Source organism: Astatotilapia calliptera, chromosome 3 (genome assembly GCF_964374335.1).
Source record: "Astatotilapia calliptera chromosome 3, fAstCal68.1, whole genome shotgun sequence".
Taxonomy (NCBI): domain Eukaryota; kingdom Metazoa; phylum Chordata; class Actinopteri; order Cichliformes; family Cichlidae; genus Astatotilapia; species Astatotilapia calliptera.
The window spans coordinates 72,107,588-72,132,613 of NC_137424.1; the positions used below are offsets into that span (position 1 = coordinate 72,107,588).

General features: G+C 40.8%; 1 protein-coding gene and 1 long non-coding RNA gene across 6 annotated transcripts in view; one reads left to right on the plus strand and one right to left on the minus strand.

The window, feature by feature from the left end:
• The window catches only part of LOC113011180 (uncharacterized), a 74,517-nt gene extending 49,500 nt beyond the window's left edge, over positions 1–25,017 (plus strand). For 2 of the 5 annotated variants that reach the window (XM_080299197.1, XM_080299196.1), the window contains exon 3: positions 22,518–25,017. In XM_080299197.1, the coding sequence (XP_080155323.1) occupies positions 22,518–23,426 (909 nt within the window). In that variant the 3' untranslated portion in view covers positions 23,427–25,017. Of the gene's footprint in view, positions 1–20,777; positions 20,941–20,967; positions 21,390–21,960; positions 22,064–22,517 lie in introns of those variants that run through there. The other 3 variants (XM_080299194.1, XM_080299193.1, XM_080299195.1) reach the window with 3 other exon arrangements.
• LOC145425807 (uncharacterized) lies at positions 476–18,910 on the minus strand. The gene is made up of 4 exons (XR_013906553.1): positions 18,640–18,910; positions 10,181–10,247; positions 3,549–3,649; positions 476–3,098 (listed from the first exon to the last, which is right to left on the minus strand). It is a non-coding gene; the product is annotated as an uncharacterized LOC145425807 (long non-coding RNA).
• Positions 25,018–25,026: the final 9 nt, after the last annotated feature.

Genomic DNA, 25,026 nt, shown 5'->3' on the forward strand with positions numbered 1-25,026 from the left:
ACCAAACACTGAGGAACAAATCCTCATTTCATCCTATGATAATAGCATTTTCACCATTTCAGCCAATTCCTTTTGTACAATTGGTCTCTTGTGCTCAGGCAACATGTTAGGTCATGAACAGACTTTCACGCCAGGCTGCGTTTCAAAGTGGTGCTGCATGAGAGTCATGCAGACGGGCAGGGGGGAGAACACATCTGCAAACCGCTGTTGCAATGCAGGAACATCTGCTTTGTGTGAGATGTTCATTACAATGAATCTTAAACACACTCTTTGAAAACTCATGCCCACATCTTATTTTTAAGAAAAATCAAATATCTTTGTCCTTGAAGATCATTTCAGAGTTTTTAATGAGCTGCAGGAACCCTGTTCAATGTTAGTGGAGAACAGCCAAGGTTCCTCCAGTGATAAACCTCCACATGTACCACTGAAAACAGTTAAATTACTTTGAATCTGAAATCAGGGCTCGAACTACTTGTTGTGAGACCATTTCTTTATTTTTCACAGTTCATCAAATATAGGATCAAATCAAATCACGATTTCATAATACAAACTTCAAATCAACAAGAAAACAGCTGCAGAACATGTGGATCTAAATGAATTCATTAGAAACAACATGTGGACTTCAAGAACACAGTAAACACACTAAAGTGAAAGGAGGAGCCAAAAATAGAGGTTTAAAAGAATTGGAATTTTTGAACTTTCACCATTTCTTTGCTGCCACTGTGAATATGAATGTGGATGTTAGGTTTTGTATTGTTCATTGCCATTTATGCTTAGAAATATTTAACCATATATGCTTAGAGGTGTATAATCAGTTGTAGATTGAAAGAATGTAATTATATTGTCCTCAACGTTCCAGCGGATAGGTTCAAGCTACAAACCTATCAGTGGTCTTTGCCAATTTGCCAATTAAATAAAGGTTACACTGACTCACTGCTTCATCTTCTGGTACAAACTGGTATTACGTGGAAGTACAGCCCAAAACCAGTTTAGCTTGAGTTTATTCTTTCTGGACATAAAGTCACAGCAGGTGTTGTTTCAAAGCTGGTGGACAGATTTAGTTCATTTTGGAAGTTTTAAGAACAACTGCTGTGAAATTATTTGCAGTTTTGGGAGAAAATTTTCTAAGAGAAGATTTTACCACAGCAAAAGATTAAATATGAATGAAGGATTGAAATTTAACTGATTAACACAATGATTTAACACATTAAATGAATACATAAAAAAAGTTAATTTTGTAAACAAAGTTCAAATGAAAGAAATTGAAATATATATCCATATCTGCAATTTTGATACAATATCAGTTTTGTAAAAAAAAAAAAACATACCTATAACTTTAATAATACAGTAACAAGTACAATTACTAAACACTACTGTGTCCTAAGGGAACAAAGATCAAAATATAATAAGGAAAACATTTTAGAGAATTAAAATCCCTCAAAGGAAAAAACATAAACTTGATATACATATCTATACATGCAGGTAGGGCATCTACAGCTTCCTAAATGTAACATTCAGAATTATTCACTGCAGGTCCAGAAATCAGAGCTACCTCATCAGATCCAAGTGTGACATCAGCTGACACAGGAGATTCCATCTGAACTCTGTGGAGCCTGATCTCAAGGTTTTTAAGTCTGAGCCTGAAACAGGTTTATTTACAGTATGGGATCGTTTGTGTTCGGAGTATGAACTGACATTCCTGAAGCTCTTGTCACGCTGGTCACAGCTGAAGTTCACTTCCATGTGTGTACGTTCATGTTTGTTACGATGACCTGATTGTGAGAAGCTTTTGTCACAGTGTCTGCACTTGTATGATGTCTCTCCTGTGTGGATTCACTTATGCTTTTTCATTAAGCTCATATCCAGTGGTGAAGGATGACCCACACTGGTCACAGATGTGCTTTTTCACCCCACTGTGGAAGAGTTCATGTATTTTTAATGTACTTGGTGTGTGGAAGCCTCTCCCACATTATTGGAAGTAGTTCATTTTGTCTCCAGTGTGTCTACGTTGATGTGGTTTTAGGTCCCATTGATGATTGGAAGTTTTTCCACAAAGGACACAGAGAAACTTTCCCACCACCACAGTGACGACAGGGCTGGGAAGTGGATCCATGTGCGTCGCTCTGCTTTTTTATTTTTATCCTGAACGTCGCCTAAAATAAAAAGCATCTCTGCCAACGTCCAATTACATTTTACTGTTTACATTATAACACTCAGCTTACTGGGCAAAAATGACACTTCATTTTTCCAAAAAGTTTATTCAGTATAACTCCATAAGTTTACTGATCAGACTTGATCAGGTTAAAATTACAAGATAAAAAAATCAATACATCCTGACAGTAACTGCATTTGTAGAGTTATTTTCTGGTGTGGATGTGTCGGTGGTTTCTCAGGTGATGTGGATATTTAAAAGTCTTCTCACACAGGTCACATTTGTAAAGTCTCTCCTCAGTGTGGCTAAACATGTGTATTTTTAACTGTGTGTCTGTTGTAAACAGTTTCCCACACTGATCACAGCAGGAAACATCATTTCCAGTGTGAATCCGTAGGTGAATATTTCGGTACCGTTTGTCGCTGAAACTTTTACCACAAAAGTCGCAGCTGTACGCCTTAATTCCAGAGTGGGTAACTAGATGCCTCTGTAAGTCGCCATTTTGAGCAAAAGCCTTACCACACAACTCACAGCTGTGTGCTTTAAATCCACTGTGGATAAGTTGGTGTATTTTTAAGCCTCTAGCCCGGGCAAAATCCTTCCCACACAACTCACAGCTGTGTGCTTTAACTCCACTGTGGATGAGTTGGTGATTTTTTAAGTTTCCAGCCTGGGTAAAAGACTTTCCACACAAGTCACAGCTGTAAGGTTTAACTCCACTGTGGATGAATTGGTGTGTTTTTAAGGTTTGAGCCAGGGTAAAAGACTTTCCACACAACTCACAGCTGTACGCTTTAACTCCACTGTGGAAGAGTTGGTGTGTTTTTAGGTTGCCAGTCCGGGTAAAATCCTTCCCACATTCATCACAGCTGTAGGTTGTCTCTCCCTTTCTTCTTTGAGATTTGTCGGCCTCCTGAGAGCGCTGACTTCTTGCTCCATGTTGGTCCTGCAGTGACAGATACAAACAGAGGCAGTGAGTGAAATGCAGTCATGGAACAAACTAAAACTCCTTCCATTGGTGGAATCAAACATGTCACCAAACACATTGTTGGTGTGTTACCACCACCTTGTGGTGATAGTATCACATTACAATGATGTCCTACAATGGGAGTTGTAATGAAAATGACATTATTGAAGAAATATATAAGAGGAGAAAGTCTTTTACTTCATAAATTATTTTGAGTTCAAGTGATGATATTGTTGTTTCAATATGTGCTGTTAAAATATGATCTTTGTATTTTCTTCTAACTTCTGTGGTTTTTGGTTGTGAATGTAGATTCTGTATATATGGAGGAGCCCAGGATGGAAAAGATAAAGCTGCTGTTAATTGTTTTTTAAAAACCAACCAGCTGTGCACACAGTTTCAATAACAGTGTAACTGTGATATTTTTCTCACCTTTTGTGTTGAAGTCATTGTTTCCTCTGTAGTGGCTGAGCTGAGTCCAAATGGCTTGTTCCTATGCTGCACCACCAGACTCTTGTCCTCCTGTTACTCAGCTGGGACACAAAAGTATATATTTGTATTTTATCCCTGACAAAAAGAAGCAGAGCAAATAAACATGACTAAACTCCTCAGTGACAACAATACCTATAAAGCTTCAAGGTAAAACCCCAGAAACAACTACAAAAAGAAAGTCATCAGTTGGCTACAAGAACTGGAAAGGGAAAAACCACTGACTGTCCTGTATATCACCGCCTTTACCCAGGGAATGCTACACCCTGTATATATGTCAACATTATTTAGGGATAATGTTTACATAGGCGATAAATTTTCATGAATTCATTTCAACTGTAGAAGCCTCTACAAAAGCTTTGTTCTGATCAATGATTTTTTGAATAATCTGAAAGGCAAGTTTAAAGTTATAGCACTATCCGAAATATGGATAGATGAGGAAAGGGGTTGGGACTTTCACATTGATGGGTATGAATTATATCATATAAATAGATCTAATAAGAAGGCAGGAGGTATGGCACTTTTTGTTGATAGCGATTTGAAATGTAAGCAGGTTGAATATATGTCTGTGGCTATTAATGATTTAATAGAGTGTGTGGCAGTAGAAATAGAAATAGAAATGGAAATAAAGGGTAATATAATTGTTACTTGTATGTATAGGAGGCCTGGAACACTCATAGAAACATTCACAGTAGTAGAAGATAGGGGTGGGGGAAAAAAGTCGATACTGTGTAGTATCATGATATTTTGTTTGCTAATAATGTATCGATACAGGGACAGCAGAAATCGATATTTTGTTACAAAAAAAGTTTGCGTGGACTGGAACATGCTCTGACTTCAGAGCATGTTGATCCTTTTTCTGAGCAAGAATCCTTACATTCCTTCACTGTCCAAATGTGTTTAACTTTTTTTTTGGCAGCAATAAACATGACAGTTTACTTATTTTAATTTAAGACATGTTTTGTTTTAATTAAGTTTAAAACTTTTTTATTTAATGTAAAATTATATTTTGTTTTAATTTACTTTCAAATTCTTCAGTTGCTGAATGGGCTGCATAGTTTTCAGAAATTTCATTGTTCAGAATAGCTATAATTGTACCAGATGGTTGCATTCAGTTAAGTTGGACTAGACTGTAATACAAACCGTTCAGTTTGTCAACAATAAAACTGACTGAAATGAGAGAAAGACTGAGTGTGAGACTTTGATATTAGATAAAATGAATATTGATAAAGTTTACCTTTATGTACAGAATCTGAATATCGCAAAATATTTTTTAAAAATTGCAATAATATCGTATCGTGAGATGTATGGTGATTCCCACCTCTAGTAGAAGATTTATTGAGCAAGGTAAAGGGAAATAAGACATTTTGTATTTGCGGGGATTATAATATTTTTTTTAATGTCCAATCATAAGTCATCATCAGATTTTTTGAGTTAATATTTGGAAGAGGGTTTTACCCTCTGATTACTAAACCTAGTAGAATAACTGAAAAGTTAGCAACTTTAATTGATCATATTTTCATTAATTGCTTGCTAGATATAGAATATTATATTTTTCATTGTTTCTACCCTATCTGAGTTATTGTGATGAAGTATGGGGGAATACATATGTGACTAATAACCAAACCATTATATTTATTACAGAAGAGAGCGCTTTGAATTATGCATAACGTTAAGTATAGAGAAGACAGTAACAGTTTGTATATAAAATCAAAAGTATGAAAACTAGAAGATATAATGAAATTACAGACATAAATTATTATATTTAGGGCAAAAAACTAAAACACTACCTCTTAAGTTACAAAGTGTATTTGTATTGTGTTCAGAACATGGGGAGGGAAGAAGGAAGTTTTATTTTAAGCATCGGTTTGCTCGAACCACACAAAGGCAAATGTGTCCAACAGTCATAGGCATAAGAAATTCTCTCAATGATCATCTCATTCATCATCTAAGAGTCTAGGTGACAACCAAGAAAGTTTGGTGACTACTGGAGAGACAGATGACAGCTCGGAAAGACAGCTCCAGGGGCAGGGTGGGCTAGCATCCCGGTCTGCAGTTTTCGTGAGAAAGCACCCCAAAAAGCTACGGAAAGCCCTAAAGAAAGATACCCCCAGGAGATCCCGAGAGGGGGGGAGGATGAGGTCTCCAATCGTACGGACTCAAGGTTAACGACCAATGCAATGGAAAGGACTACGAGTAAGACATGTATCTGCGGCAAGCTGTGTAAGAACCAGCGTGGCCTAAAGGTCCATCAGGCTAGAATGAAATGTTTGGCGCGGGAGAGTAAGGTGCAACGCACAGGTCCTGAACCTGGTGAGAACCTGGTGAGACGCAGGAGGAGCCCGGCCAGGAGGCACCCCACAGAGCCCAGTCCCTCCACGCACTGGACTCTTCCAATCCAAGCAGTGTAGTTCCAAAACAGCGGATTAAGTGGCCAGCAGCCAGAGCGAGTGGCAGAAGTTTGATGAGGATGTCTCCAACATCATACAAGCTGTGGCCAAAAGAGATGCCGACAGCAGGCTTAAAACAATGACCACCATCATAGTCAGCTACGCCTCAGAAAGGTTCGGCCTGATCGAGAAGTGTTACAACAAGACCCCTTACACCATGAACCGCAGGGCCATGAAGATTCATCAACTGCGTCAGGAGCTCAGGAGCCTTAAGAAGCAGTTCAAGAACGCTGATGCGGAGGAGAAGCAAGCTTTAGAGGAACTGCATAACATCTTGCGGAAGAAGCTGATTACCCTCCGTAGAGCAGAATGGCACAGGAGGCGAGGAAGAGAGATAGCCAGGAAACGTGCAGCTTTTATTGCTGATCCCTTTCGCTTTTCCAAACAATTGCTTGGAGTTAAGCGAAGCGGGCAGTTGGAGTGCTCAGCAGAGGAGGTGAATAACTTCCTTCATGAGACCATGAGTGACCCACTGAGGGAACAAGACTTGGGACCAAACAAAGCTCTCATCAACTCTGCCCCACCATCAGTAGAGTTCAAGTTGACGGAGCCAAGTTTGAAGGCGGTGTGTGAGGTCATCAAAGCAGCCCGCTCTGCATCCTCCCCAGGTCCCAGTGGCGTACCCTACCTTGTCTATAAGCGCTGCCCAGAGCTGCTTCGCCACCTGTGGAAGATCTTAAAGGTGATATGGCGGAGAGGGAGAGTTGCTGATCAGTGGAGGTGCGCAGAGGGAGTCTGGATTCCCAAAGAGGAGGATTCGAAAAACATAAACATAAACCGAATCCTGTGGCCCTTGCTTGTCTATACAGTTCCAATAACTACTGTGGAATCCCTTGAAAGAAAGATCAGTGGCTTTCTTCGTAAGTGGCTGGGACTTCCCCGGAGTCTCACCAGCGCTGCCTTGTATGGGGCAAGCAACAGCGTGCAGTTACCCTTCAGTGGTCTCAAAGAAGAGTTCAAGGTGGCTCGTACACGAGAAGCCCTACAGTACAGAGATTCTAAAGACTGCAAGGTGGCATCAGCAGGTATTGAGGTAAGGACAGGAAGAAAGTGGAAGGCTGAGAAGGCAGTTGAGGTGGCGGAGTCACGCCTAAGGCAGAAAACACTGATGGGGGTCTTAGCAACAGGGGGAGCAGGCTTGGGGTACGTCCCAAAGGCCCAGGTCAGCAGGGCACAGGGAAAGGAGAGACACCTGCTATTCCAGGAAGAGGTCCGAGCAGGTGTGGAGGAGGAGCGAGTAAGTAGAGCTGTAGGCCTTAAGCGGCAGGGAGCATGGACAAGGTGGGAGAGCACCTTGCAGCGCAAGGTCACCTGGGCAAACATCATGCAGGCAGACTTCCACCGGATCCGATTCCTAGTGCAGGCAGTTTACAACACTCTGCCAAGCCCAGCAAACCTCCATCTGTGGGGAAAGAGCGAGACACCTGCCTGTCCCCTGTGCTTTGGAAGAGGGACCCTAGAACACCTCCTTAGCAGCTGCCCAAGGGCCCTGGCCGATGGTCGGTATCGTTGGCGGCACGACCAGGTGCTCAGAGTAGTTGCTGGAAAGATTGCCTCAGCAATCAGCACCAGCAAGCATCATCATGCTCCGAGGAAGGCAATCTCTTTTATTAAGGCTGGAGAGAACCCCCAGGTGCGCCCACATTTGACAACTGGCCTCCTCAACACAGCCTCTGATTGGCAGCTACAGGCTGACCTGGGTAAACAACTAAAGTTCCCTCAGAACATTGCAAAAACATCACTCTGGCCAGACATGATAATTATTTCTGAGGCCTCAAAACAGCTGATCATGCTGGAACTCACAGTGCCCTGGGAAGAGCGGATTGAGGAGGCCAATGAAAGGAAACGAGGAAAGTACCAGGAACTAGTGCAGGAGTGCAGGGGAAGGGGCTGGAAGACTTTCTATGAGCCCATAGAAGTGGGTTGTAGGGGCTTTGCAGGACGATCACTCTGCAAAGTGTGGCTGGGCGTGGCTGGGGCAGCCAAGAAGAGGGCCATCCAGGCTGTGAGTGAAGCGGCAGAGAAAGCCACAAGGTGGCTGTGGATCAAGAGGGCTGATCCGTGGGTAGCTACTGGTACGCAAGTCGGGGCCTGATCACCCCCGGCTGGGTCGCCTGGGCGAGGGTGTATGATGTTGTGAGACCCGAAACACCTGATGACCTTAGGATACATCACTGAAGATGCGTACCAGTGCATCCAGGAGATGTGTCTTTATAATAGGTATAGCATGTGTTGTACAAAGGTTTCTCAATTTAAAATCTGCTATAGCAATAAAACGATAAACCAATATGAAGAAGTTGAAAATAACAGAATTTAACTGTAGAAAAAATTATCCTTTCTGTTTGATATTTAGTGGTATTGCTCACTGTTGATTATATTGTTCTGTTTGTTTTGTCTTGTTTCGTGTAAAATATTGTCAGAGTGTAATTTTGGTTGCCTACTTGTATCATCACAGATAGGGGGCAGGTGTCAATGCTCCTGTTCATGCATGGAAACAGTGTTACTTTAATTAACAGGAAGGTTGTGTATAAGAAATGAATTACTGCTGTACCATGTGTGAAACAAAAAATTAAATAAGTAAATATGGACTTCCATAGATCCACAAAAGAGTCCCGCTCAGACTCATCGGTAGCAGTATAAACTCAGCCAACTAAGTTTATACTGCACCTCATTACCATCCTAGGAGTTTAAAAAACATTTAAAAAATCACTTTGTTAATGAGGGATTGAAAAATTTCACAAATGAAGAATTTATTCTACAATTCATTATTCAAGCACAGAGTTCTTTATTTCGATGTGCGTGGCTCTTGTTGTCCTCCATATGGGGGTGTCAAAAATCACATTGGAAGTGGCACACATCACGCGGGGGTACCTGTTGACGGTGTTAACAACACCTTTACATTCACTTGGTGAACTTGCAAACGCTTAGGATTTAGCTGAACCTGACTTTAGATGTTTCTGAAACAAGAAGGACATATTGATTTGCTCTCCTGATATTTAGACTGTAGTATTGATATTTTAACCTTTAAGGAGCACAAAATGTATTAATCCTACTAACACATACACGCATGTAATGAAGCTCAAGAAGACCAGATAGTATTTTAAGCCTGTGTTTCTGATTTTATCATGTTGTTCGGTTCACTTAGTGGGATGAGAAGCAATATATGAACTATTGGACTAATATTATATTGGGAAAGATGATTGAATTATAGCAGGGGTGAACAGAATGCAGCAGAGGGATTAAATGAGTGAGACTAGTAGATTCTTAGTTTCTTGTTCCTGATGTGTAGGGGAGGTTTTACCATGACATACACCTTGTTACATGGGATAAAACTTGCATTTTTGTTACCAAGTGGAAGTGAAAAATCCTAAAACTAGGCTTTCATATTTTTACATTTTGTAGAATTTTATTTTATTTTATTTTATTTATGTTTGAGGAGTGCACTGAAAGTTAGGTTTGAAAATCTGCTCTCCTTCAAGCAGGCCTGCATGATTGGAACTAAAAGTGCTATACAAAACTGTTGCTTTAAAAACGATGGTAAAGTGAGCTTCTCCACATTACAATGGGTTCTGGAGAAAGTCACCTATGTGGGACACGATTAGATAGTAAGTCCCAAGTCCCTTGTCTAAAAGGAATCAGCAAGGTAATCAATTCTGAATTTGTCTTTTTTCTTCTTTGAAATGATGTCATGTTGCTGGCAGTTAGTGATGGGATTTCCTGCTCTTTTTAGAGAACCGGCTCTTTCGTCTCCCAGCCAGCTCTTGAGGTTGTTTTGTTGCTTTAATTAATTTATTATTAACAACAATATAAAATTATGCACAAAAGGAATTACTACTGTCGCCAAAGTGCTTGCTCATAGGGGGTCATATGATTGTTGGGTTTTTCTCTGTATCTATGAAGTGCCTTGAGGCGACTTTTGTTGTGATTTGGCGCTATATAAATAAAATTGAATTGAATTGAACTAATGTACTTACACTGCGCCTAGCATCCCGGAGCACTTCTGTTATGTTTTGTACGTGTTTTAGAGTTCGTACGTGCTTTGTCTCTAGGGACCACTGTAACTATACTTTTATTTATTCACTCCACATAAACTGTAATAAATTAATCATATGATACAAAACCCACCTGTCCAGGTTGTACCCCGCCTTTCGCCCTATGACGGCTGGGATAGGCTCCAGCGCCCCCCGCGACCCTGAAAAGGATAAGCGGAAGCGAATGGATGGATGGATGGACAAAACCCACCTTTTTACATTTCAACTTTTAACTATTTAAATTTTCATCTTTTTCCTTTTAAACAAATTTAAAGTGAAACAAAACAAAACGCTGCAAACCACAACACAATTAAATATAAATTAAAATATGAAAACAAAAAGAAGATGCATATTCTCTGTCATATGGGCCTGCGTGAATAAACTTTCTGAATCCTTTATCATCTGCAACTGAAAATAGTTGTGGTTGATTCCTATACCTTTCTAAAGTGATGTTGTTGTCCCTGGCTCTCTTTCTGTCTCGCTCTGTTCATGTGCTACTGCGAGCGTAACTACTGCCCCTCTTCCCAGCGCAAAGCACAAGGCTCACGTGCGGAGTGAAGCGGGAAAAAAAGTGCGACAGAGAGGGTGAGAGAAAGAAAAAAAGAAACCCTACAACTCGTGACGCTCACTTCAAAGATCCGGCTCTGAGATTCATTTCGTTCGCGACCGACACATCACTACTGGCAGTAGAAACTTAAGTCGACAGAAGAAGTTGTGCTTTCACCAATAAACATACAGGGACTGACTGGACTGATAATGGGAACAAATGGTTAACTGACTTGACACTGATATGCAAGATTGTCCCTACTCCAAGCAGACAAGGAAAGGGTTGATGCATGTATGTTTTTTTCAGGAGCAGGAAGATGACAGCGACATCCTAGGGTCGCATGAACTTGTGGGCTATGCAGACTTAATCTTGTAATTGTTCTATGTGTATTTACCACAAGTATGTTATTTTCATGATGTGGTGGCAGATTTCTTTTCCTATGTATTAATCATATCACATTAGTAATAGTAATATTATTTCCTCACTTCAGTGTTCATCAGTTGTATGCATTCACATAGAATGTTATCACAAGTGGGCCCCATGTTATTGCACCTTCACAGTGGACCCATCGTAGACTGGAAGATCTCCAGAAATCCTACTTTAAGGGAGGTGACAGGTGGTTGTAATTTTTCTCTGAGGTCAAGGATGAGCTGGACTGAAGGTATAGGGATACGTGATGTCCTGTGGATGTTCTTTGTTTGAGAGTGTCTGTGAGGGTGTATATAAGATGTAAGGGTGGTGGCCAAACTTCAGAGATGATCCTTGTGTTGACTGGGATGTTCCCATTCAAATTTTAATGTGTTTATTAAACACACTTCCAACCCAGCTCCAGTGTTGGTTGTAATGACTTACTAAGTAACCCGTTACTGTAATTAAATTACTTTTCCGCAGGTAACGCAGGTATTAACTTTAAATTATGAGCCACCAGTCGAAATCAAGAATCGTTATAAATGGAAATGGGATGCAGATAGCATTAGGTATTTAGGGGTGGTAATACATCGTGATTTCACCAAAATGTTCAATGCCAACTATGCCCCTCTAAATTAATCCATAAAATCAGATATACAAAGATGGAACACTATTCCATTTCAGGACCTACACTCCAGGGTGGAATCAATCAGATTAAATATTCTTCCCCGACTGCTGTATTTGTTTCAGTCTCTACCGATTACCATACCACAAAAACAGTTTGCGGTATGGGATAGAACATTGTCAAAATATATCTGGAATGGGAAAAAAGCTAGAGTTAAATATAAAACGCTTCAATTAAAGAAAGAAAAGGGAGGTCATGGGCTTCCCTGTCTACGAGAATATTATTGTGCAGCTCAGTTAAGACCGCTGATTTGTCTCTGTTGTCCAAACTACACCGCCGGATGGAAAGATGTTGAAGGAACAATAGTAAAAGAAATACCAGTTTCAGCTTTAATATCGGACATAAAATTGCAGAATAAAATACATATGGCAGATAAACCTATACTGCAAATAATGATATCAGCTTGGAAAGAAGTAATAAAAATTGGTGGTTTGGAAAATGCCTCTAAGGTTTTAAGATGGTGTGCATATGATTCAGATTTTACTCCAAATCAATATGATAATAGATTCAAAAACTGGATTTCAAAAGGTATAACCAATTATTATTCATTTGTCCATAAGGGTGCATTTCAAAGCTTTGAATCTTTAAGGAGTAAACATGACTTGGGATCAGATGATTTTTTTTAGATATCTACAGATCAGAAATTATTTTAATCAAAACTTAAAAGTGAACCTAAACGAATTACAATTTGTAGAAACATTCTTATTATTAACCAAATCTGAAGTGCAAAGTAAAATAATTTCTAAATTATATAACAGCATCCGGCGGTGTAAAAACGACAGCACTCTGTATATTAAAGCGAAGTGGGAAAAGGAGGGTAATTTGACAATTACAGAGAAGTGTTGGGCTCACGCATGCAAGATACAGTGGGCTACCACTGGGTCTAATGTTTGGCGTGAATTTTGCTGGAAAAGCATTATGAGATTTTTCATTACCCCTGCTCAACAAAGATATCGAGGAACTGGTGATAAATGTTGGAGATAGAGCAGGGCGATAGAACGATAATGATATGTATCGCGATATAACTTTTACTCGATAGAGAAATTAAGCTATCGCGATAGACCTCGCCGCTCTTGTCCTCTTAAAAAAAAAAAAAAAAAGAAAAAAAAAAAGAAAAAGGTCAGCCAATCCAAATTAAGCAGCGCAGAGCCGAACCAATCACAGCCGCAGCGTCACGTCGCGTGACTTGTTACGTACAGCACAAGTGCCAAGCCGCACGTGTGTTTGTTTGGGAAACAGCCAGCGGGTAATGGAGCCAGCGCGTAATGGAGGAAATGAGTGTGCCGACTAGAAAAATCTACCGAGCGTGACCGAAGAGAAAACAGATGATGGTTCCAATGCCGGAGAGATTGTCGAACGGAAGAGCCATAGAAGTTCCGTAGTGTGAAGGTATTTTGGCTATTTCAAGTCTGACAAAAAACAGAGTAGCTGGAAATACAATAAACTGGTGCATGCGTCACACTGTGCCACGTTATTGTTTCGGTGAAATGAATTTCTACAATACTGTTACTGTTAATTCTACTCTCTGCAGTGTTTAAATGCTTACATATACACACAGTTACTGTCGATCCACACATACGACTCTGTTCTGCTTCTATGCCCCAGCTTTGTTTACTTTTTCCCACCGAGGCTTCTAGACTTCTGATTGGCCAACATTTCTGCACGGTTAGGAATCTAGCGCCACCTGCTGCTTTGGCATGTTCATAGCTGTTAAAACTGTTTGAAAAGCTAAGCTATACAACAAGGAGAGATTGAGAATTTCCTTTTAGTTCTCAGTTTATTTGATATTGACAAAAGTTAATTAGTTTTGTCTGTTCTTCTGTAAAACAAACTAAGATTTATTTTTAGAATTAATATTTTGTTTCTAAGTGGAATTGACATTTTAGTCTGTTTCGTTTGTTCTATTTTGAAACTTAAACGCTTTAGCGGCTGCCTTTTGTGTAGTTTGCAATATTTGCCTTTATTTATCTGAAAAAGTCTCATGTTTCTTAAGTACATCTACCCTGTTGAACTTATTATGGGAAATAAATATTTAAATAAAAACAAGCTGCTGATTATTTCACATTTTACTTGTGAGCAACGGCACATTTAAATCTTACAAATATAGTTATTTGGCTTATATCGTGATAGATATCGTTATCGCCTGAAATGAAAAAAACATATCGTTATATGAAAAAATCTCATATCGCCCAGCTCTAGTTGGAGATGTGGGGGAGATGGAGCTAACCATTTCCACATCTTTTGGGACTGTAAAGATATTCGCCAGTATTGGTCTCTAATCCATGATCATTTACAAAATGTTTTTTCATTTGTTTTTCCTTCAACTTTTGAGACCATGTTTTTGTGCAATGCACCAGTGGATAAACTGAATTCCAACGACAGAAGACTCCTATATATCCTTCTGGCCGCAAGTAAAAAGCATCTTATGAGAAGATGGCTTAAGCCTGAACCACCAACGATAGAAGACTGGATACATTCTGTACAAGAGATCTATACGATGGAAAAAGTGTCATTTTCTCTTAAACTTCAGAGGGATACCTTCTACGGAATATGGTCTAAATGGACAGACTATGTTAAGCATATGAGGTGTGATTTTGTATATAGAATAGAATAGAATAGAATAGAATACTTTTATTTGTCATCCATCCATTCGCTACCGCTTTTCCTTTTCAGGGTCACGGGGGGCGCTGGAGCCAATCCCAGCTGTCATAGGGCGAGAGGCGGGGTACACCCTGGACAGGTCGCCAGTCTGTCACAGGGCTAACACACAAGGACAGACAACCATTCATACTCACATTCACACCTAGTGACAATTTGGATTTTCCAATTAACCTATCCCCACAAACTGCATGTCTTTGGACGGTGGGAGGAAGCCGGAGTACCCGGAGGGAACCCACGCAAACACGGGGAGAACATGCAAACTCCACACAGAAAGACCCCGGCCTGATGGTGGAATTGAACTCAGGACCTTCTTGCTGTGCGGCAACAGTGCTAACCACCGTGCCACCGTGATGCCACTTTTATTTGTCAATTTCTTCAAATGTACTTGCCATACAAAGGAATTGAAATTACGTTTCACACTGTCCCATGCGTAGACATTGACAACAATAAGGTGCAGATGCACAACAAAAAAAACAGCCCTAACAATAAAGTAATAAATAGTAATATAATAATATAAACAGTGCCAAAAGAAATACCAAAAATATATATATAGCTGCAGGTGTGTGCAATTGCAATGCAAGTCAGGAATGTTTTCAGTTCCCGGTTCAGAGAGTGTTTCCTTGCTGGAGAGTGTGCGTGGGTGAGGGGGAGTAGAGTCCAATCTGTCTTCCTATACTTCTGCCAATCTGGTGATTCTGCTGGCTGGGAGTCGGGAGGGAAGAGAGTTCAGCAGTCTCACAGCCTGGTGGATGAAGCTGTTGGTGAGCCTGGTAGTGCGGGAGTGGAGACTTCTGTATCTCTTTCCAGAGGGCAGGAGGCTGAACAGACAGTGCGCGGGGTGGGTTGCATCGTTGACAATTGTGATGGCTTTGCGGGTGAGGCGAGTGGTGTAAATGTCTTGCAGGGAGGGGAGTGGTACACCAACTATCCTCTCAGCTGTTCTCACAATGCGTTGTAGAGCTTTTCTGTTATAGTCAGTGCAGCTACCGCCCCACACAGTGATGCAGCTGGAGAGGATACTTTCAATAGTGCCTCTGTAGAATGTAGTCAGGATGGGTGGTGGAGCACTTGCCCGCTTGAGTTTGCGCAGGAAGTAGAGGCGCTGTTGTGCTTTCTTGGCCAGTGATGCTGTGCTGGTGGTCCAAGAGAGGTCCTCACTGATGTGCACCCCCAGGAACTTGGTGCTGCTCACCCTCTCCACCGCGGCGCCATCGATGGTCAATGGGGGGTGACAGGTGTGGCCTCTCTGGAAGTTGACAATAATCTCCTTGGTCTTACTGACATTTAGCAGGAGGTTGTTGTCTCTGCACCACGTGGTCAGGAGCTCAACCTCTTTCCTGTAGTGGGTCTCATCGCCCTTGATGATGAGCCCCACCAGCGTTGTGTCGTCCGCAAACTTCACAAGGTGGTTGGAGCTGTAGGTTGGTGTGCAGTCATGTGTCAACAGGGTGAAGAGCAGAGGACTGAGCACACAGCCTTGTGGAGCCCCCGTGCTCAGGGTGATGCTGTTTGAGACCTTGTTGCCCACACGCACCGCTTGAGGCCTCTGGCTGAGGAAATCCAGCAGCCAGTTGCAGAGGGAGGTGCTGAGGCCCAGTCTGTCCAGTTTACAGATGAGTTGTTGTGGTATTATGGTGTTGAATGCTGAGCTAAAGTCTATGAACAGCATTCTCACATATGAGTCTTTCTTGTCCAGATGAGTTAGGGCTGGGTGGAGGGCAGAGCAGATTGCATCCTCTGTGGATCGTTTCGCTCTGTATGCGAACTGGTGTGGGTCCGGGGTGGGAGGTAGGGTGGATTTGATGTGTGACATGACTAGTCGTTCAAAGCACTTCATAATAATGGGTGTCAGTGCCACGGGGCGGTAGTCATTGAAACAGGCTGGGGATGGTTTCTTTGGCACAGGTATGATGGTGGCAGTCTGATGTTACATATGATGTTACAACCCTGAGTTCTACGTAAACCTACCTGCCCTGCTGCCTCCTAACCCTAGTTTTTTTTTTGTTTGTTGTTGTTGTTTTTTTTTTTTTTTTTGGGGGGGGGGTTGTTTTTGTTTGTTTTTCTTTTCTCTTCTTTTTCTGTCTTTTTTATTTTTCAATTATAAGTTAAAATGTGACAGCAAAGAAAATGTAAAAAGGCAAACTACTGTTATGTTCAACAGCTGTCCCAATAAAAGAGATAATAATAATAAAAAGGAGGAAAATAAATAAATAAATAAAAAAAATAAATAAATAAACTACTTTTCCACTGAAAAAGTAGAGTAACTAAATACTGTTCATTTTTAGGTATTTTAATTACAGTTACTTACAATGTACTTGCATCTGACGGTGAGCTTAAAAAATGATTGCAGGCTACATTGTGGAAGAGATGCTACCGCTGCGTACTGTAGAGTCTCTGTCTTTAAATAATAAATACATTTTTTTAAAGAGTTTAATTTCTATTGTTTGCCCACTCAAGGTTTATAGGGATTTTAAGAAGTATTTAGTTAAATTACTTATTTAGTAATTAAGTTACTTTTCTGACACAGTAATTAGATAAATATTTTAAATACAATATTTACTACGGTAAGTAATTAGTAATTAATTACTTTTTTAAAGTAACTTACCCAACACTGCCCAGCTAATTTTCTAAAATTTCCATAACAGTTTTGCCTTGTTGAGCAGGATTTCTCAGGTGACTTTTGATGAATCACGTGGTGACTGGCCATCCTGAGGGGAAAATTGCCTCAGTCCCATCGTTCTTTTGTTTGCAAAAAAGGGGGAACCGCGACATATGCTTCAGCAACTCACACATGTAAGACATTTTAACGAACTAGGAGAGAGACTGCAAAGAATCAAAGAAAAAATTTGCAATGGAAGTGGAAACACCACTACAATTCTTAGTGTTTTGTTAGGATGACTTTTTTAACCCCTGTTTAAAGGACAAAAATTGACTTTTGTTCTCCAAGCATTTTGTGTCACCCTAAATCTCACAAGAATGACAGTGGGGGTCTGCCAGTCATAAAATGAGGAGTAAGAGCTGCGTCAGCCGATTACGTCACAGCGACACGACAAAGGCTGTCCCAATTCAAAGGCTGCTCCAAATGTGGCCGAAAATCCATCCTTTATTTCCCTGCGTTTGAAGGATGGGTCAAATTCAACCCATTACAAAATTCAGAGCGGTGTGGTGGTGGGTGTGGATAATTTTTTAGAGGAAACTTTTTTAGAGGAAAAAAAAGACAAAAAAAAAAAAAACAGCGGATGGTTGATATGGGGCAGCCGAATAGTAAACTTTTAAAAGTAGGGCTGGGCTATATCATACCGCTCACATTAATACCGGTATAATGTTGGACAATGATAAGAAAATGAAATACAGATATATGGATAAAATATAGATAAAACACGCATGCGCAATGCCTTTGTTTTCATACGCACATGGCTGGAAAAAGCACAGCGGTGACGGAGAATGAGAAGGGTGAAAGTGGATCGTTGAGTGAAAGAGATGAACCAGAATTGGTTTGTAAAAATGCAGCAACTTCAGTGGCGTGGAACTGATTTGGCTTTGGTCCATTAGATACACAACAAAGCACTATTTTTGGTAGAGAGTGCTAGCGGGCTGTCGGTATTACTGTGGTAAGGTATTACTGAGATTTCTAAAAACGCCTGCCAGGCGTTTTTGCGTTTACGTGTGGACGTGTCGTGTTTTCGCGATCGCGTCGCGCATGACATTATCACCAACTCGTGACATGTTTAAACATTTTGTTGTTCAACAGCATCAAGACTGACTGGGTGTGTTTGAATTAACCTCACACATGTCACAGATGACACATTTTGGCGTTTTTTTTTTGCTGGTTTGTCGGTAGCAGCTCCTGACACGCAAGTCTACCACACATCTGTTCGACCAAAGCCAGTTAATCTCGAACACGGGCCGATTTTTTGTCCCAGTCCAGCCCTGGATGCATCTGGAGACGGTCCCATTAAGTCCTATTCTAAAGGCTGATTGTCCTCCCCCACGCTTGTACCTGTGGCTTTCTGTCCTGGGGATGGAGGCTGGTTGTTGTCCTGTCCTGCCCTGCACCCCATCCTTTTGTTCATATTCAAAGACTATTTTTCTGTATCTATTCTTACCCCCTAAAACCCGCCGTATTATAATGTTGCAAGCAATCACAAACTCTACAGTCTGTCTAACTCCAACGTACCAAACAATCTATTATTCTCAACAGAGCTAAAATCAACATAAACTGAACCTGCATTAAAGTTAGCTCGGTGCTTACCTTAGATGAGCCCACAAACCAAGAGAAACTCCTTGATGAAGCTGGAAGTCTTAAGAAACAGATAAGGGAGCAGAGACCCACGTGGTTCACGCTGATCTCAGCTACGATCCAGAAGACAAGGGTGTGCTGATCGATGCAGATATCGATCCTAACGTTGGTAGTGGTATATGTTCCTGTACGTTTACTACTTTACTCCCGTTTCATGGAAAAAGCAGCTCTCTCTGCTCGACTCCTCTCCTGCACACACACTTTGCTCCGCCTCCTTTTCCGGCTCTGCTGTGATTTGTTGCTGTGCGGCCACGTGACTCAGCTGGACAACGTAACCACGTGGGTGTTATTTAAAATTTCAAAATTAGGGCCTATCTCATTTTCCCAAACTCTTTTCCTTGGCCTCCAAGAAAACGTCATCGTGGGAAGGAGAATTGCTAAGGACTCAGGGAAAGAGAGGAGCGGTGCTGAGAATTGGAACAGCCTTACACTCGTCTCTCTGTAACAATGTGACACCGGATGTCCGCCTGTTGAAACTACATTGTGCTGAAGATGGACTACAAAACAAATATCTTACTTCGTCACAATGTGTTCTAACCCTGTTGTTTTATGGAAGTCATATAAACGAGAACAGCCTGTTAAAATATCCCTTCATTACAACGTTTGAATGTTAAAGAAAAAACTTTATGTCCTGAAAAAAGAAACTCAAGCTAAACTGGTTTTGGGCTGTACTTCCATGTAATACCAGTTTGTACCAGAGGATGGAGCAGTGAGTCAGTGTAACCTTTATTCAATTAGGCAAAGAACACAATCTTATTCACAGTGGCAGCAAAGAAATGTTGAAAGTTAAAAACAGCAGCACACATCAGAACCATTTTAAAGATCACAGGTGACTACTTTTACTTAATTCAAATTCTGTTAAACCTCTATTTTTTGCTCCTCCTTTCATTTTAGTGTATTAAGTCCTTGAAGTCCACATGTTGTTTTTTTAATGAATTTTGATCCACATGTTTGCAGCTGTTTTCTTGTTGATTTGAAGTTTGTATTATGAAATCCTGATACTGTTAAAGCATTAGTTATATTTGATGAAGTCTGTGTAGAGTTTATCTTATTAAACAGTTTGGTGTAAAAAATAAAGAAATGGTCTCAGAACAAGTAGTTTGAGCCATGATTTAAAACTAACTTAACTGTTTTCAGTGGTACGTGTGGAGGTTTATCACAGGAGGCGACTTGGCTGTTCTCCACTCACACTGAACAAGGATCCTGCAGCTCATTAAAAACTCTAAAATGATCTTTAAGGAAAATATGTTTGATTTTCCTTAAAAACGTGCTGTTGGCATGAAGTTTGCAGACAGTGCTTAACCCTAACCGCAACTCTCAATCAAACACCCACATTTTTGAATGAAGTCTGAGGGGTTTATATCGCTGTCATATCTCGCGGCAAAGTTCGAACCACTTCATGAACCAGTCACGTGGTACAGCCGGGCAGCGAGGCTTCGGACGTCATCATTTTCAGCTCCTCCCATAAATGAAGCAAGCCTCGATACGCGCTTCGCGGAAACGCCCCCTCCATTACTCGACACACGCTCCGAAGCCTCGATACAGAACGTCCCATCACTACATTTTACCATAGAAAATGATTTTGATTAACTCAAATAGTGACATTGACATAAATCAATAGTTTTAAACTACTTATGTTACAGCATTGGTATCATGGTTGCTAGGCAACCTGGGCAGCGCGACGGAGGCTAGACCATCCCATTTCACAAGGCTACAAGCCTCGCACTTCCGGCCTTAGCGGTCTTTGAGTACGCGGCCCTTGTGGACCGTTAAGGCTGCAGAACCTGAATTAGGATACAGCCTCTTCCAGTTCTCAGCACCGCTCCTCTCTTTCCCTGAGTACTTGGTAATTCTACTTCCCACGATGACGTTTTCATCGAGGCCAAGGAAAAGAGTTTAGGTAAAGGAGAATTTAGAAATTACATCCCACGTGGTTACGTTGCGCAGCTGAGTCACGTGACCGCACAGTAACAAATCGCCACAGAGCCAGGAAAAGGGGGCGGAGAACGTGTGTGTGCAGGAGAGGAGTCGAGCAGAGAGAGCTGCTTTTTCATGAAACGGGAGTAAAGTAGTAAACTTACAGGAACATATACCACTAACAACGGTGGGATAGCTGCATCGATCTGCACACCCTTGTCTCCTGGATCGTAGCTCAGATCAGCGTGAACCACGTGGGTCTCTGCTCCCTGATGTGTTTCTTAAGACTTCCAGCTTCATCACGGAGTTTCTGTCGGTTTGTGGGCTCATCTAAAGGTAAGCACCGAGCTAACTTTAATGTAGGTTCAGTTTATGTTGAGTTTATCTCTCTTGAGAAATAATAGATTGCTTGGTATACACTGCAGTTAGACAGACTGTAGAGTTTGTGATTGTCTGCAACATTATAATCTGGCGGTTGCTAGGGGGTAAGAATACATACAGAAAAATAGTCTTTGAATATGAACAAAGGGTGCAGGGCAGGAGAACAACCAACCCCCACCCCAGGACATGAAGCCACGGGTACAAGCCTGGGGGAGCGCAATCAGCCTTTAGAATAGGACTTAATGGGACCGTCTCCAGATTCATCTGTATTTTATTTTCTTCCAGCGCAAATAAAGACGTCAGATTCTTCACCTGGAAGTAAAAGTTTCGAAAAGGTCCCTACCATCAAAAATCCGTGAAATCGGCGAAGTGTGTTCACAGTTTATTGTGAACACGTTGAAAGAGTGAGAGACTGTTTGCAGAAAAACACCAACTAATCATTAGCTCAACATGCTGGGAGAAGCTGAGCGTTTGCTTGCTTGTTCTATTATTTCCATCTTGCTTTGACTGCAGCTGTAACCTGACGTATTCCAGCAGGAGTTGTAAAAATAATTTTGATAAACACAAAGCTGGACAGCTTTTGTTCTGAGTCTAAGAAGCTTAGAAAGGAAGTGACCGGACTTTTCATGTGGCTAGGTGCACACACACACACATATATATATATATATATGTGTATATATATATGTATATATATGTATGTGTGTATATATATATGTATATATATGTATGTGTATATATATATATATATATATATATGTATGTGTGTATATATATATATATATATATATATATATATATATATATATATATATATGTATGTATGTGTGTGTATATATGTATGTATGTGTGTGTATATATGTGTATATATATATATATATATATATATATATATATATATATATATATATATATATGTATGTGTGTATATATATATGTGTGTATGTGTATATATATATATGTGTGTGTGTGTCCCAGCTGAATAACAGGGGAAGAGTCTGGTGGTGCAACAGATGAAGAATTTCATCCATTTGGACTCAGCTCAGCCACTATAGAGGAAAAAATGACTTCAACAATAAGGGTGAGAAAAGTATCAGTGTTACACTGTTATTGAAACTGTGTGTACAGCTGGTTGGTTTTTAAAAACCTGTTAACAGCAGCTTTATCTTTTGCGTCCTGGGCTCAACCATATATACAGAATCTACATTCAAAATCAAAAACCACAGAAGTTACAAGAAAATACAAAGATTATATTTTGTAAGCACACATTGAAATAACAATATCATCAGTTGAACTTGCAATTTCTTATGCATAAAAGATTTTCTCCACTGATCAATATTTGTTCAATAATGTAATTTTCATTACAACTCCTATTGTAGCACATCATTGTTATGTGATGCTATCACCAGAAGGTGATGGTAACACACCAACAATGTGTTTGTTGATATGTTTGATTCCACCAACGGAGGGAGTTTCAGTTTGGTCCACGACTGCATTTCACTCACTGCCGCTGTTTTTTATCTCTGTCACTGCAGGACCAACATGGAGCGAGAAGTCAGCGCTCTCAGGAGGCCGACAAACCTCACAGAAGAAAGGGAGAGAAAACATACAGCTGTGACGAGTGTGGGAAGGCTTTTACCCTGGCTCAAAGCCTAAAAACACACCAACTCATCCACAGTGGAGTTAAACCTTACAGCTGTGACTTGTGTGGAAAGTCTTTTACCCAGGCTGGAAACTTAAAAACACACCAACTCATCCACAGTGGATTTAAACCTTACAGCTGTAAATTGTGTGGAAAGTCCTTTACCGAGAGTGGAGGCTTAAAAAAACACCAACTCATCCATAGTGGAGTTAAACCTTACAGCTGTAAATTGTGTGGAAAGTCTTTTACCGAGGCTGGACACTTAAAAAAACACCAACTCATCCACAGTGGAGTTAAACTTTACAGCTGTAAATTGTGTGGAAAGTCTTTTACCCAGGCTGGAAGCTTAAAAAAACACCAAGTCATCCACAGTGGAGTTAAACCTTACAGCTGTGACTTGTGTGGAAAGTCTTTTACCGAGGCTGGAAACTTAAAAACACACCAAGTCATCCACAGTGGATTTAAACCTTACAGCTGTGAGATGTGTGTGAAGTCTTTTACCCGGGCTGGAAACTTAAAAACACACCAACTCATCCACAGTGGAGTTAAACCTTACAGCTGTGAAGAGTGTGGAAAGTCTTTTACCGAGAGAGGAGGCTTAAAAAAACACCAACTCATCCACAGTGGAGTTAAACCTTACAGCTGTAAATTGTGTGGAAAGTCTTTTGCTGAGGCTGGAGGCTTAAAAACACACCAACTCATCCACAGTGGAGTTAAACCTTACAGCTGTGAAGTGTGTGGAAAGTCTTTTACCCAGGCTGGAAACTTAAAAAACACACCAACTCATCCACAGTGGAGTTAAACCATACAGCTGTAAATTGTGTGGAAAGTCTTTCACCGAGGCTGGACACTTAAAAAAACACCAACTCATCCACAGTGGAGTTAAACCTTACAGCTGTAAATTGTGTGGAAAGTCTTTTACCCAGGCTGGAAGCTTAAAAAAACACCAAGTCATCCACAGTGGAGTTAAACCTTACAGCTGTGAGATGTGTGTGAAGTCTTTTACCCGGGCTGGAAACTAAAAAACACACCAACTCATCCACAGTGGAGTTAAACCTTACAGCTGTGAAGTGTGTGGAAAGTCTTTTACCCAGGCTGGAAACTTAAAAGCACACCAACTCATCCACAGTGGAGTTAAACCTTACAGCTGCAACTTGTGTGGAAAGTCTTTCAGCAAGGCTGGTGGCTTAAAAAAACACCAACTCTTCCACAGCGGATTTAAAGCGTACAACTGTCACTTGTGTGGAAAGTCTTTTACCCATCATAAAGGCTTAAAATTACACCATATCATGCACAGTGGAGTTAAAGCACACAGCTATGAGTTGTGTGGTAAGACTTTTGCTCAAAATAGCAGCTTACAGAGGCATCTAGTTACCCACTCTGGAATTAAGGCGTACAACTGCGACTTTTGTGGAAAAAGGTTCAGTGACAAACAGTACCGAAATATTCACCTACGGATTCACACTGGAATTGATGTTTCCTTCTGTGATCAGTGTGGGAAACTGTTTACAACAGATGCACAGTTACAACAACACATGCTTAGCCACACTGACGAGAGACCTTATAAATGTGACCTGTGTGAGAAGACTTTTAAAGCTCCACATCAGCTGAAAAAACACCAACAGATCCACACCAGAAAGTAACTCTACAAATGCAGTTACTGTGAGATATGTATTTAGTGTTATCTTGTAATTGTAACCTGATTGTTTGGAACAAGTCTAATTAGTAAACTTATGGAGTTATACTGAATGAACTGTTTGGAAAAATGAAGACTCATTTTTGCCCAGTAAGCTGAGTGTTATAATGTAAACAGTAAAATGTAATTGGACGTTGGCAGAGATGCTCTTTATTTCAGGCGACGTTCAGGATAAAAATGTTGAAGGAATTCTCTGACTTACAATGTCTTTGTTTAGAAGTGGAGCGACGCACATGGATCCATTTCTCAACCCTGTCGTCACTGTGGTGGTTGGAAAGAGTGTCTCTGTGTCCTTTGTGGAAAAACTTCCTATCATGAATGTGACCTAAAACCCCATCAACGTAGACACACTGGAGCCAAAATGAACTACTGCAAAGAATGTGGGAGAGGCTTCCACACACCAAGTACATTAAAAATACATGAACTCTTCCACAGTGGGGTCAAAAAGCACATCTGTGACCAGTGTGGGTCATCCTTCACCACTTCACGTGAGCTTAAAGAAAAAGCATAAGGGAATCCACACAGAAGAGACACCATACAAGTGCAGACACTGTGACAAAAGCTTCTCACAATCAGGTCATCGTAACAAACATGAACGTACACACATGGAAGTGAACTTCAGCTGTGACCAGTGTGACAAGAGCTTCAGGAATCTCAGTTCATACTCCGAACACAAAACGATCCCACGCTGTAAATAAACTGTTTC